The following is a 15,127-nucleotide window of genomic DNA, read 5'->3' as shown; positions in this document are numbered from 1 at the left end:
AATTCAAATAAAAGTGAATACATTATGACACATGAGATAAATTATTAGAAAGAAGTAGTCTTAAAGGAAGTGGTTTTGTTGTCACGATTACTTGAATTTGTTGATTTTTAACAACTTCTTACTCATAAATGTCTAATAAATTATATTAAATTGTTACGAAAATACAAAATTAATAAAATAACACAACCTCATGGTTCCAAAAGAAAATAAGATTTTCAAATGGAATAATGGTAAAATATAAATTTATTTTAATAAAATAAAAAATTTGAAAACAATGAATACAAAATTCTCAATCTAAAATATAGGTCCAAAAAAGAAAACAATTTATATTGGACATGTTTGACAATTATTTTTTAAAATAGTTTTAAAAAATATTTTTTGAGAGTAGTTTTTTTAAAGCTATTCTACCAGGTTCCGTAAAATAAAAATATATTTGAAAACATCAAATATTTTTAACTTGGTTTTAATATTTTAAAAATAATTTTATTTTATTTAATCATTGTGTTAATACAATTAGTATTTAAAATAATCTTTAGAAAATAAGTGAAATTGAAAAAAAAACAACTAAAAGATGCAATTTGAAAACATTTTATTTTCTGATTTTTTTAAAGAGTAAAAAATAAAAATTAATTTTTTTGTTATTAAATATATTTTTCTGATTTTTTGTTGTGGATAATAAAAAATTGTTGTCAAATTGGATGTTTTGGTTTTTTTTTTTTTTAAGAATAATAAATTTCTTAAAAACATATTCGTTGAAATTATTTTCTATTTTTGTTTTTAAATCAAATCTAAAGCACATTGAAAATTAAGTTTTCTTTTATAGGAATTAAAAGTGAATAAAGGAATAAATTCAGATAAAAAAAAACTTGGTACGGACTCACAATATGATAGATTTTATAAATTTTATTTTATAAAAACAGTTTTCATTATACTTAGAAAACAAAAATTAGGAGGGAAATCAAAGCAAAGACAGTAAATGTATATGTTTTCTAAATTTAAACAACATTTTAGAAAATGCCCTTTTTATTTTTTTGATTTTGAGAATAGAAAAAACAGTTGTCATTTAATTTTGCTTCGAAGATCTTAAATTCCTTTTCTTGAGTCAACAGCCCACCACTCCCCCCATGAGCTGCAAAGCCAAGTGGTGGTACCAAACCCACCAATACAAGTATACAAATTTGTTTTGGTAAATATCATATATAAACACGCACCAAATTAAGGCTAAAAAACAGATTTGAGCAAATGAAAACATGTTTTCCGAAAACAAAAAAGTAAAAAACAAAAACAAAAACAAAAAAAGAAATTTCACAGAGAAAGAAAAAGGAAACTGCAAAAAGAGCGAGTGAAATGAATGAATAGAATCTAAGCATACCGAGAGGAAGGAAGCTAAAGAAAACGAAAATGAGTTGTTGTTGGTGGTGGTGGTTTTACTCTTCTTCTCTCCACAATTCTCTCTCTTCTATCTTTCAAACGTCGCTGTAACTGCTAGGGTTTGCTGCCTCCGATCCACCGATCTCTACAGTTCCCGATCTGCTCTTCCCCTCCATTGTCTTCCACAGATCCGACTCTCTTCTTCGTCTCTTCTAGCATTGAAGTAGACTTCGGAGTTGCTTTTCGGAATCCCAACTCGGGGCAATTGCGGATCCAGGTGGAGCGTTTTGTGGGGTTTTGGGTTCAGTGGTGGTGGGTTCAACAGTGGAGGGTTGTCGAAACGTTGGTTTTGGTTTTGGGATTTTGGGTTTGGTGGAGGGTTGGCTGTTGAATTTGAGCTGAATTAAGGTTTGGGTCAGTGGTGGGATCTGTGCCGCGGGAATCTAGGGTTTTCTGAGGTGGAGGATCTCGAATTCTTTGCTGGTTTTTGGTGTTTTGCTCTGGAACGCAATGTTGTGAGCGGAAGAGATTGGGTTTTGGGTGAAATTCGACTTTCCTCGTACGAATTAGCTGTGTTTTACGTTGTGCTGAAGTGGGATTGAATACACTGAATTGCAATGTTGCTCAATTCCATGCGAATATGGGTTTGATTTTTTGCTTTCAAGAGAGAATATGGGGTTAAGGAGTTTTTTCTCTGGAAGTCGTGGCTGGATGTAGAGCATGGGTTTGAAGTTTTGGGGTTGAGCGTTTTTTATTCGGGTCGAATGGAAGGTTTGGAGGGGTTGAATTGATATTTAGGCAAGGGGAAGTCGGTATTAGAGATGCCTCCTTCTCCGGCATTGAGGTGCTCTCCCGGAAGGGAGCTGAGAGGAGAGAATCACAAGCGGGGGCACAGTTTTGAGACCGGATTGATTCTTAGGGAGAAAGATGATGATCTTGCTTTATTCAGTGATATGCAGACCCGGGAAAAGGACAATTTTCTGGTTCAGTCTTCGGATGATTTTGAAGACACGTTCTGTAATTCCCAATACTAAGGCTCATTTTGTTTTTTTGTTATTGTTCATTTTCTTTACCAAATATAGTTCAAATTTTTGTGTGTTTGTTTGTTTCATCCTACTGACATTGTTTCATTTGTTCTTTTTCTCGCTGGTTTTGAAATTATATTACACAGCAACAAAATTGAGATACTTTTCAGATTTAAAGCTTGGAATCTCAGTTCCTGCTCGAGGAGAAAGTAGCGACCTGCTTAATGCAGATGGGGAGAAGAATGACTATGATTGGTGGGCTTTGATTTTCCCATTCTGGTTCTCTTTTACTTCATATTGATGTATCATTGATCCTAGGATGCTTTCTAATGGTTCTGAACCAAACAGAAAACAGAATGTATGCATGCACACATAAAAATATGCATCGTATATTGCTTTAATTCAAATCTGGTACCGAAATCATGGGAGTTCTAACTCGTAATGTCATTTTGTTTATTTACCTTACAGAACAAAAACATGTACTGGTTCACAGTAGATGTCATATTGTCATTTGCCTTACAGAATCAAAGTGAATGGTTGTCCGTTATAACTGTAGAGATTTATTGCTCTTTATCTTTATTCTTGCAATGCATGGCTGGTCTTTGGACCTTACTATTCTTGGTTCTGACCAAATATCTGGTGTCACTAAAAGGTTGCTTACTCCTCCCGATACTCCTCTTTTCCCTTCACTGGATGATGAGACGACATCAACTACTGTTGCACACAGGGGCAGACCTCGGAGTCAACCCATTACCATCTCAAGATCATCCACGGTAGATTACTTGTTCACATTACTATGACAGATATTCATTTCTTTACTTTTCTTCTCCAAAAGGATTATTTTATTAATCATTTAAAATACTAATTGCTTTCCATTTGAAATACATCCAACATCTATCTAATTGCAGATGGAAAAGAGTTACAGAAGCAGTAGAGGTAGTGCAAGTCCACATCGATTAAGCCCATCTCCTCGATCTGGGAATGGTAGCTTCCAGTCAAGGGGAAGGCCATCTTCAGCACCCAATTCCAGTCCTGCTCCTAGCTTACGTCATACTACTCCCACGCGGAGGCCATCTCCTCCCCCAAGCAAATCCTCAACACCTGCTCCCAGGTCTTCTACTCCAACCCCTCGGAGGATGAGCACAGGATCGAGCAGTACTGTGGCTTCATATGGGGTAAGGGGAACATCCCCTGTAAAGACAAGTCGAGGGAACTCGGCTTCACCAAAAATAAGGGCATGGCAATCAAATATTCCAGGTTTCTCTTCAGAGGCACCACCTAATCTTCGCACTTCATTGGCTGATCGACCAGCATCTTATGTAAGGGGCTCCTCACCAGCATCCAGGAATGGTAGGGATTCATCCTCAAATGTCCGAAGACAATCAATGTCTCCTACTGCTTCTAGAAGTTCATCATATAGTCATGATCGAGACCGATTTAGCTCCCATAGTAAAGGTTCTGTGGTATCATCTGGTGATGATGATATAGACTCTCTTCAGTCTGTTCCTATGGGTAGCTCAGACCGCTCAGGATCAAGAAGAGTTGGTTCATTCCTAAATAACAGAGCTCCTGCCTTCTCCAAGAAGCCAACCAAAACGCTGTCCTCAATTTCTGCTCCAAAAAGATCCTTCGACTCTGCAATTCGGCAAATGGTATCTTATTGTCCAATTCATACAAAGCATTTTTTTCTTATCAGCAGATTTGTGCAAGCAAGCATCAATAATAATTTGCAAATCACAAGAAAAGGCTGGTCACTATGCAGAGCTTCCTATAAGCTGTGGGTTGGTTGTGGTCAAGGTTTCAAAGCTTGATGAAAGGATATGATTTTATGCCAAGTTTAAGTCCATTTCTTTGATAAATTCTATCTTAATTTCGTTTTCATTCCAGCACTTACAAACAAAATTTTCAAGCATTGCAATTTTAGTCACAACTAAAATTGATACAAAAATTGAAATTAAAAATCTTGGACATGGCTCTTCAATCACTTTGAAAAGGAGGGCTTGATACTTTATTATCCACCATTAAAGATTTTAAAGTGATTGAACCTCATTAGCTACCTTTAAAACACTTAAAATTGCAATAGAATGAGCCATGCCCACTTATATGTAATATTTCAGAGGAGTGAGGTGACTTGGCTTAGCATGAGAACCGAATCCTACATGTTCATAACAGTGTTTGTTTTAATCTGAAAGCTATTACGAAAAAATGATAATAATAACTCCTACAATTCAAGTTATTCAACTTTCATTAGGGTTTTCCTTTTCCTGAATTTTTTCCTTTTTCGTAATCATATAACTGGTAGAAACAATAAAGATAAAAGTCTCCTTGTATATGTCCTTGTTTTATTATTATTTTTTCATTAATGTTATGGAATGTTTTGTTTCTAGCCTTCAACTTACTGGGTTGCCATTTTTGGTTCACTTCCATGCTAAAAAACAATGGCAATTTTTCTATCTTTGTTTTAAAAATAGTATCATATTTTTATTGATTAGCTTCAAGCAAGAGTTGGATCATGCTTTATGACCATATTGTATCTATTTGTAGATTCACATACTATTAAAATTATGTATCATGTGTGCCTTTATTTGCAACCTTCAAAGCATGCATGCATGCATTTGTAGTTTCACATGATGTTACTGGTATTATTTATGTTCTATGTTGCATGGTGCACATACACATGTCAGAATCTGAACTGGTAAGAGCATGAGAACTTGGAAGCAATTAGCATTAAAAGACAGTGCAGTATATTTAGTGATCATTATAAAACAACTTTAATTCATAGCATCTTTTAGATTTAGCAACCTTGTGTGTTATGATTCAGATTACATGTAAAATAAGGGTTTAATGTTAGCTGTCAATAACTATGATACACAGTAATATGCCTACAATAGAATACATTCTCCATGTTAAGCAATCCATGATAAGAAGTATCACTCATCCAATGTGTACCCATTAGATTATTTTTAATGGTTGTTGAAAAGAAATTACATTTTATCCTTTTCTTCAGAAAAGTCTGTTATATTATTGTTCAAAGATACTTCAAGGTTAAATATAGGTGACAAAAAGTAGAGAGAGAGAGAGAGAGAGAGAGAGAGAGAGAGAGAGAGAGAGAGAGAGCGAGACTTGAGTGATTCTATGTCGAACGGTACACATGCGTTCTTTGAAGGTAGGCACGAAATATTTAGTCTAAGTGTAATTATTGTTTCAAAAAATATGGGGAGGTGTTATTTGAATGAAACATATATCATTTTTATGGTTTTGAAGGCTGATTTTGAGGATAACGATCAATGAAGAATGAAAACTATTTCTTACTACATCAATTTTTCTTATTTTTTTCTCTTTTTCCCCCTCTAGAGAAGATGATGATAGACATGGAACGTTAGAACTCTAAACATGGCACCTAAAAAGACATATGTCAATACTCCATACAAGTATATGGTTATGCTTGTGTGTATGATAATAGCCTTTTTTTGGTGCTGATCTAATTAGGGAATTGCAGCAACTTGGCACTTTTTGGCATAATAGTATTTATTTAGCAGGCCAGTTGGAAGTTGGAACTTGAAATTATGGCTAGAAGTATAGAAAGTCAATTATTGGATTTTATCATGGATGTATGCATTGAAACATCATACTTTTGTCTAGATGATTTCTTTGAAGCAATCCAATGTTTGTATATCAGGATACCAAAGATAAGTATATTTACCTCATTTAACCTTTAGTATCTTTCATAAAATTGACTGTATATTATCGTATACTTCATTCTTGCATTACAACTATGCTTTATGCATGTGCACATATTTTTCTTATTTGTTGCTCAATGTGTAAAATAGAAACTCGTGATGCACAATTCAATATGGAACATGGTAATGCAAGAAAACAATACATGGCATGGCATGGTTTGGAAAAATTGGAAATGATACATGGTGCAATTTACAGATTTACAATTAATGAGTTTCATGATGTAATATTATTCATTTGGACTGGAGTCTTCATATACTTAAGAATATTTTCCACAACTGTGAAAATTAAGGTAAAAAATTATGAAGTTTCAGAAGTGATGGAGTGTTGGCATCCAGCATGTCTGATGTGTAGTTCATGTTTCTGCATTGAGATTTGCACTGTTTATATATATATATATTGATAGGTTTCAGTGCTCTGTTTATATTGAGCCACATCTCATTGAGGTTTTTCTGATATATATATAATTTTTTTTTTTCGTTGTAGGATCATCGAAGAAGTCCTCAAAATATGTTCAGGCCACTCTTATCTAGTGTTCCTAGTACCACCTTCTATGCAGGAAAAACAAATTCTGCACATCGTACTTTGATATCAAGGAACTCCTCAGTTACAACTAGCAGTAATGCTAGTTCTGATCAAGGAACGAGCGTTGCACTTGATACAGAAGAGAGTGAGCAAAACCAGGATGATGTGGCAAGTGAAGGGGAGAAGGCGCCATATCCTGATGTTCAGGATGAAGTATTTATTCTAGATAAGGTAGATGTGGTAAATGAAGGCATTGGGCATAAAATCAGTGTTGAATCACATCAAAGCGAGCATTCCAACTTTGATCAAGGCCTTGCAGTCGAATCTGACCATGGTGACCCCTATAATCTCAGCTTTCATGACACTGCTATGACAACCAGTGCAACTTCTGAAGCTTTGCATGTCAAGGGTGTTGTGTTGGAATTTGATAATCTTGAGAATATATTAGTTTGTTCTCAATGCGGCGGCAGATATCATGCCATTGAACCAGTTGAAAGGGAAATTAAACTTTGTCCAGATTGCAGAATGAAAGATAATCTTTTAATTGTTTCTACCCCCGTGACTAAAACGATAGTTTCTGATAACTCCCCTGCACCTTCTATGAAGATTTTGGAAGAATATAAACCATTTGATCAAATGGAGCCCCAAATGGCTGTTTCTGAATTACCAGAAACTACTGATATGGGTGAAACACAGATTTTCCCATGTGAAGAGAATGTTAGGCAAGGGCAAACTAGCCATGGTGTGCAAAGCCAGAGTCACGTGCCAGAAAATTCTCCTGCTAGGTCTCTGGAGGAGGAAGGTGAGCAGAGACTTGGAAACCAGCAAGTGATGGCCCAACCAGATGTTGGTTACCACACACCAGATGGCAACACTAGCAGTCAGCAATTGCGACACTTAAATGACTATCCAAATTTGAAAGTTGATATTTCAGAAGGTGCAGGCATTTCTGTACTGCTGCTGAAGAGATCAAGCAGTAGCAAGGGGCCTGTTCTTCAAGGAAGGACCTTCACTGCCACGACCATATCTTATGATGATCCATCTTATGCAAGAGACATCGCTAACAGCATGAGAAGTTCTATTGGACATGGCAGTGCTTCTGCATCGTCTTCTGTTGATTTGGGCTCAGCCAAACACATGGAGACTCGTGTGCAACGGCAATTAAGTGGCAGGAAATCTGACATGGAGAATTATAAGTATGATCCAAATACAAAGCCTCAAATCACCAGTTCACCTTTCTCTGCAGTTTCAAGCCATGCTTCCCAAGCTTCAGGCCTTGCAATGAGCACACATGAAGACAATTTTGAAGTGTCTGCTGGCAATAGACAATATGGTGTTGTAGTGGAAAGACCTGTAGCTTCTCAAGGACAAGTTCTAGCTTCAGAAAATGCAGAAGTTAATGATTGGAATTCATCCTTTTCGGGGACATCAGGTCTTGAGGAGGATAATTTTGATTGCAACGAGAGTTGTAGGACAGCGGATGCTTCTACCTCAGAATTATTGAGCCATGCATTAAGCAATCAGGTACAAGACAGTTCAGCAGCATCATTTCCAAGTTGTGAAAATTGTCTCTCATATGAGAATAGTGAAGACTTTCCAAACAACTCTAGGAGCACCCCAGACATTGAAGAATCAGTCAGGACTACAGAGTCTTGTTTTGGAGAGGAACACACTATATCTAATACTGGTGTTGATGGAGGGCCTCAAGAGGTTCCTACTCACAGCTCTTTGGTTACAATATCAGAAATAGAAATTGAGAATGGCCATCAAAGTACCCCAGATTCACAAATTGATGCTGTTTATTCAAAGGGTGCTGTGGATGACTTTCAGGAGCCTTCAGTTTCTGCCTCTTTGGATAAGGATTTAACAGCTTTGGTTCCAGAGCCCAACACCTCAGATCATGCACATGGCATGCTAGGTATATATTGTCTTGGATTTTGATTTGCATTGACCTGTTGTGTCCTCCCCTACTGCTCTCTCTCTCTCATTTGATTTACGTCTCCATTCTGAGATTCAACACTGTTTTTATTCATATGATGTGGGATGCTGGACCCTGGTGGGAATATTTACACTAAACCTCTCAAGAAATATTCCCAGTTTTTCCTGAGTTGCTCCAGGAAAAGGGTAAAATGTTCAATATCTACTAAAATAGCATGCTTTCTCATAGTTTTATGTTGCTGTATGGTTTCACTATACACAGAAATATGCAATTGTCCCAATATTTTCAGCCTATTGGGACATTCATCAATGTTTCAGAATTCATTATAGTAGATTATTTTTTTCTTATTAATAATCACATACTACTTGTAAAGCAAGTTTGAAAACATTTCTGGGAATCATCTTAAGAGAGTTTTCTGCCTACTATTTGTAATTTCTTTGCAACCTTGTTTCTTTTTATGGAACGGATGGGAAACTCTGGCGCATCTTCACATGCTGTAGGCCTGCTCAGCTGGCATCTATTCCATACATGTGACATGCATAGATACATGATAGAAAAGTACATATGTTTATTTCTCATCATTGTGAAAATTGCATTAATGATGGAATGAATCTTCTGATTTGTGATTTTCTTCATCTCCTTCTCTAGTCTTTAATCTTATTGACTATAATTCTGCCTTCTATACGTCAGGATGTTGTTCTTTTTTTCTTTTTTTGTTTTATTTTATTTTTTGTGATCATGTGGCTGAACCTGAGGAAGGCTGAGGTTTTCTGAATGGTGAATTAGCATTGATGAGGCCTTTGTAGTCTCCTTGGCTGGCTTTTATTTTTCTCTTTTAATATTATAAACATTGGCCACTTTTGGTGTGATCATTCACTTCCAGTATGTCTACCTTTTGAACAAGTCCATTGCCTAAACTTATAGTTAATTAAGTTTGTTTCATCTGAATACTCTGACAAATTCTCTTTGCTTTTTTATAGAGGAATCGACCATAGTGGTGGAGGGCCATGGAAGAAATAGATCACGAAGCCTAACTCTAGACGAGGCCACGGATAGAATACTCTTTTGCAGCTCTATTGTTCACAATTTGGCCTACCAGGCTGCAACCATTGCAATGGAGAAGGAAAATGTTGTACCACTGGAAGGTTCTCGGCCAACAGTTACCTTATTGGGGAAATCCAATCCAGACAGGAAGGAAGCACATGGCAGAAGTGCTGGGAAACGCAGTTCAAAATCCCAAAAATCAAGGCAAAGGCGGGTGGAAACGGACGCAAAACTCCCTTTGACCAACACTGAGAGTGATGAGAAAAATGATGAGTCCCTGCCACGAATTGTTGGGCTTCCAGACAAGGTTGACAGCACAAAACCTCCAAAGCTGGAATCCAAGTGCAATTGCGCAATAATGTGAAAGTTCTCCAGTGAGACAAATCTCCATGCTCCCTCCTCCAATCCTATTCGGAGGAGATGGTGTTGAGTGTTTTGTATGTTAGGGGTTTTATGTTTGATTTCCAATTGATTTGTAAGAAACAGGTGAGGGTGGGGTGTTGGTGACTACATAAAAATCCTTTGTAAAGTTTTAATTTGTGATTAGGGCTGATATTAGTGAGAGGGGGAGAAAGAAAGGCATTGGAGGGGGCTGTGTCTGCTCCAAGGGGCTGTATTCTTGTTAGTTATTGGTATTTGGTGGTTTAAGTCCTCCATTGGAGACAAAAAAAGGTGTGAATGAAAACCCAAAACCCAGTCATTCATGATTCATTTGATGATTGTTACAAAATATACCCTCGTATCTCATTTGCTTCCATACTAGATCCATCATCCATCCCACCATTTTGCTTGTGTTATTGTTTAAAAATGCCAATAAGATCCAACTGGGCTTTTGCTTCCTTTTGTATTTTTGTATGTGAACTTTCTTATCCAAGGTTTTTTACTCCTTTTGTTGCTTGTAATCGTAGGCTTGCAGCTGAGGCGAAGGTTAATATATTCTGTGTCCAAGGAAAGTTAAAATGCATGGGTATGATCTATCTACATCATGAGAATAGTGAGACGGTTTTACTTGGAACCAGCTTGAGCCCTGATACCAATTATGTTAGATTGTTGTTTAAGCCATGGTAACTGATGGAGAAACCTGTGGAAAGATGGAGACTTCAAAGAAGATCCTTTCTTGTTTTCATCAACATAACTTTATCCAAAGTCAACACCATATACTTCTTAGTTGGTTTCTATATCAAGAACTCTTTTAAATTTATCATACGATAATGATTTTAAAAAACCGTTAAAAAAAAATTAAGATATTAAAATATTTTTACTACATACGGTATTAAAAACATAAGATATTTTAAAGCTTTTTGTTTGTTTCAAAATTTTATTACTTACTGAAAGATAATTTTGTTTTTCTAATGAATACTTTCTTTCATTTATCTTAGGAAAAAAAAACTAGGTTTTTTTTTTTTTCTCTTTAATATTTTCAACCAGCAAAACTTGGCTTCTAACACAAAATCAAATCAAATTCGCTTTTAAAAATGTTTAATAATCTTTTATTGACAAAGAAATCAAATTACCTAGGATGACAATGGATTAGTTCAGATGAGTCATTCTCATCCCAACCCTATTCTGTTTAATATATATATCAAATGTAAATGGGGTGGAGCCAAACGGATGTAGAAAATTCTCGTACCTGTCCCACCCTGCCTCATTTAACCTTTTTATTTTTATTTTTTTCATTTTTTATTTATAAAATATTAAATTATATTAAAAAAATAAAATTTATAAATTAATATGTATTATAAATATTTTTAATTTATTTTTATAAAAAGCAATATTTTACCTATATCAAAATTTTGAAAAGTGAAAAAAAAAATCAAATAAAATCATTTTTCATTTAATATTATATATCATGGAGCAAGTTGGTACGAGATAAAATCAAATCCAAATCTGACCTCTTAGGGGTAGGACAGGGTAGGTGCCCAAAAAAATCGGTTTTCATTCATCCTAATTTTGTATAACAAGTAAATGAATTTACTGTAAATTAGAAAATTTGAATATACTTAATATAGGTTCTCTTTTTTGCCATTCTCTCTTAAACAAATTTAGATTTAAAATTTTTTGAAGAGTCTTTAGACACAAAGAAACCAACAACATAAGTATTAGTTAATTCGGATAGTTTAAAATAAATTCATTATTTTTTATTTTTACTTTTTAAGTTGAAGCTCAAAGACATGGTTATATACACTGAAAATGTTCAAAAGCATTGAAAGTCTATCGTTTGAATTCTACCCCATTAGATTTCAAGAATGGGAACGTCAGAATTTGGGTTTTAATTTGGAAATAAATTTAGCTATCAAATTTGATTTGGAAAGTAAATACGAATATATTCTTAATAATTACTCTATTATTATTGGGTAATTGTTGACTTAATTTAGTAAGAGAAATTGGGTTCATTTGTATTATGTTGTATTTTTTAAGAGATTGAGTCTTTAAAATTTTAATAAATCAAATTTATTTTTTATAATTAGGCTTGAATTTTACGAAATTACAATGTTTGAAACCTGAGTTGAATTTAAATTAAATTAAGATTAAATTTATGTTACACAAATTTAGGAATTTAAGCAAAAAGATGAATGGATGAAATGTAAAAATTTGAAAAGTTGATTTAATTGAGATATATATAATTGATCAATGAAGTAGATTAAATGAATGTCATTACCAAGGATTAAGAATTTAATGTTTATAAGTTGAATAATTAAATAATATATGGTTGATAGATTATTGGGTAGAGTCAAGAGATTTAAAAAATAAAGGATTAAATTAGGAATATGATAGAAAATATATTTTTATTGTCATATGAGATTTAATTAAATTAATAAAAGTGCAGACATATAATATGTTATATATATATATATAAAGAAAAGGAAAGGAAAAAAAAGTCAATGAGGTAAAAAAAATAAAAAGTCAACTGAGGAATCTTTGTCAACGTGACTACTTAAGGAAGGAGAAGGAAAGAAGTGCACAAGAGCGAGGTAGGAGAAAAAACAAGACCAGAAGAAAGGAAGAGAAAGAAGTATTTGTTGTGCATGAAATTTTGAAAGGTTGTTCAATTTTTTGAGGTTGATGCAACTGCACGATCTGATTTTGAATTCAATGGTTGGATTTATTTTTAGATTTTGATAAATGATATGTGAAGATTTTTAAATGTGGAATTTATTGGGTGTAAGATATTTGTGTTAAATTATTGAGTGTTAGTTATGAGAGTACCTGCACTCGTAATTGTATAGAAAAAAAATGATTGTGTGAAATGGAAATGAAAAAAGAAAAGTTCTTGAAGGGGCAATTTTTTTATGGAAAAGAAAATAAGAAATGAAATAATCGAAGGAGGAAGTAAAATTCTTGGTGTGAAAGATATAAAATTTTGTTAAAAAAACCGTTAAATTGAGAGTGTATTCGAATATGGATACGAATTGATGAAAACTTAACCATGACAACACATTACTTGATTGTGTGGAAGTATGAACATCATATTGACATTTGAATGGATGGTGTATTGTACACGTTTGAATGTATCATTAGATGATAGATCGAGGACTTCATTTTGGGTAAGAGAAACGAGAATATTCTATATGACATCTAATTGTGATAGAAAATTTGGCAATCCAAATTGTTTTCATTTTGTAGAGTTAAGGGCATGCTTAAACTTATTTATTTTTTTGGGTGTAGGTATCATTCCTGAAAGTGACTAATGGAAGAGGGTCTGCTCTTAAGTTTTTCGTTTTATAGGTACCTTCACAACCACTCATCTTAAGTCTGGAAGAACATTTACAATGTCCACTTGCAGCACAAGTCACTCATGCCCTAAAACAGCCTATGAGAAAAGGTTTGGAAAGGCTAGAGGCAAGAAGATATATCTCTATCTACCAAGAAGAACATGCATATAACAAAGCATTACTAAAGCTTGCTGAGTTAGATTTTAACCTAGTGCAGTCATAGCATAAGGAAGAATTAAGCAATATTTCTAGCTAGGTAATTAAATTTTATCATTGGCACATGCTTTAAGTCATCAATGGCCTTACATCTGCTAATCATATCAATATGCATTAATATTTAAGGTGGTGGAAAGAAAGAACTTGCTTTTGCTATGAAGCTACCCTTTGCTTCAACTATAATTGGTAGGCTCATTGATGATATTACTTCACATAAGGTATCATGAGTATAGTTCTTCTCAATTGATAACATGATACTCTTGCATATATATATATATATATATATATATATATATATATATCTTGAAGTTGTGCCGATCGCAAAAAATCAACGCCCTATTTAGAAACAAAATTATGTTTTTGAGAATAGTTTTTAAAAGTAGTTTTCAATTGTTTTGATTAACAAAATTATGTTTTAAGCTCAAATTTGAAAAGAGTTTTCTCGATCTATTTTTTCATGAAGGCATTCTACACTTAGGTACAATGCAAAACTTTCCAACCCATTTTTTATGTTTTCATTTACTTTTTAGAGCATTCTACAAAAACCACCTAAGAACACATCTAGTTTGTGCTAAAAAATCATCATGTTTTTTAACAATTTCAAAAAAAACTATTTTCAATTCAAAATTTGTGGAATGTGTTTTCTAAAGTTAGAAAACTCCTTTTAAGAATAATTCCCATATACAATTGAATATACCTATTTTTCTAACATTTAATGTTACTACAATATGGCAATTTGAGCAAAAGTGAGATCATGTTGCCTCAAGTGTTGAATGTCACATGAAGCAATATGGTGTCTCTTGACAAGATGTATGTGATAAGTTTATGAAGCTAGTTGCAAACGCATGGAAAGATATTACTCAGGAGTTTCTAAGACCTGCAATTGCTCATTGGAACCTTCTTTGTTCGACTTTTCAATGTGCGTAGGCTTCAAAAAGCTAGTGTTGTAAAGCTTCTTGAGATTGACCATCTAAAAACGATACTAGGGAGAGCAAGATGTAGTAATCAATAGAGTTCTCGACAATTGCTCTTACGTAGATTGCCAACAATACCCCTTAACGGTAAAAAAATAATAAAATAATAATCCCTTAGCTCTTGTTTCTCCAATTGTTAATAGGGCAAGAGAAGATTCCTAAATATCATAAAATAATAATATCTATTTTATTAGCTTTTCAAAAAAATATCACATTATAATTATAAAATACATTTTTTTTCTCATTTTGATAGAAAAAAAACATAAATTTATTTTTACTTTTTGTATTATTATCTTGAAATAATAATATATTCTCATCCTATTTCTATTCCTTTTCTCCATGTAGTAGACTGGTGGCATTTTTTCATGCTTTATAATCCCTTTCATTAAATAAAAGACAGATAAACACCTCTAACAACCAAGCACATGGCTTCCCACATGGGACTCAAGAGACGGCCTTATGGTAGTTCGAAGCAATCGTATCTCGTATCAAATCCTAGCCTTGAAATTGCCTTTAGTTTCCATGGATGCTGAATTCGAATATAGAATATCTTCAAAAGCTTAAGTTGACATCCAACCTATA

The 15,127-nt window shown here is 34.0% G+C and overlaps 1 protein-coding gene across 1 annotated transcript; it reads left to right on the top strand.

Annotated features, from left to right (window-relative positions):
• Positions 1 to 1,289: 1,289 nt before the first annotated feature.
• LOC117913032 (microtubule-associated protein futsch) lies at positions 1,290 to 10,487 on the top strand. The gene is made up of 6 exons (XM_034827890.1): positions 1,290 to 2,388; positions 2,543 to 2,651; positions 3,049 to 3,169; positions 3,305 to 4,048; positions 6,621 to 8,577; positions 9,579 to 10,487. Exons 1-6 carry the CDS (start codon positions 2,193 to 2,195, stop codon positions 10,004 to 10,006), a joined length of 3,555 nt encoding a protein of 1,184 aa, XP_034683781.1. The 5' UTR covers positions 1,290 to 2,192; the 3' UTR covers positions 10,007 to 10,487.
• The last annotated feature ends 4,640 nt before the right edge of the window (positions 10,488 to 15,127 follow it).

Source organism: Vitis riparia, chromosome 1 (assembly GCF_004353265.1).
Source record: "Vitis riparia cultivar Riparia Gloire de Montpellier isolate 1030 chromosome 1, EGFV_Vit.rip_1.0, whole genome shotgun sequence".
NCBI lineage: Eukaryota > Viridiplantae > Streptophyta > Magnoliopsida > Vitales > Vitaceae > Vitis > Vitis riparia.
Note: the sequence above shows the minus strand (reverse complement) of the source record. Positions and strands in the feature narration are given on the sequence as shown.

What these genes read in the sequence shown, in the direction of transcription:
- LOC117913032 (XM_034827890.1), top strand. Translation starts at nt 2,193, where the DNA reads ATGCCTCCTTCTCCGGCATTGAGGTGCTCTCCCGGAAGGGAGCTGAGA. An exon ending in ACTCTGCAATTCGGCAAATG is followed by an intron (nt 4,049 to 6,620) that starts GTATCTTATTGT and finishes TTTTCGTTGTAG; the next exon opens with GATCATCGAAGAAGTCCTCA. An exon ending in TCATGCACATGGCATGCTAG is followed by an intron (nt 8,578 to 9,578) that starts GTATATATTGTC and finishes GCTTTTTTATAG; the next exon opens with AGGAATCGACCATAGTGGTG.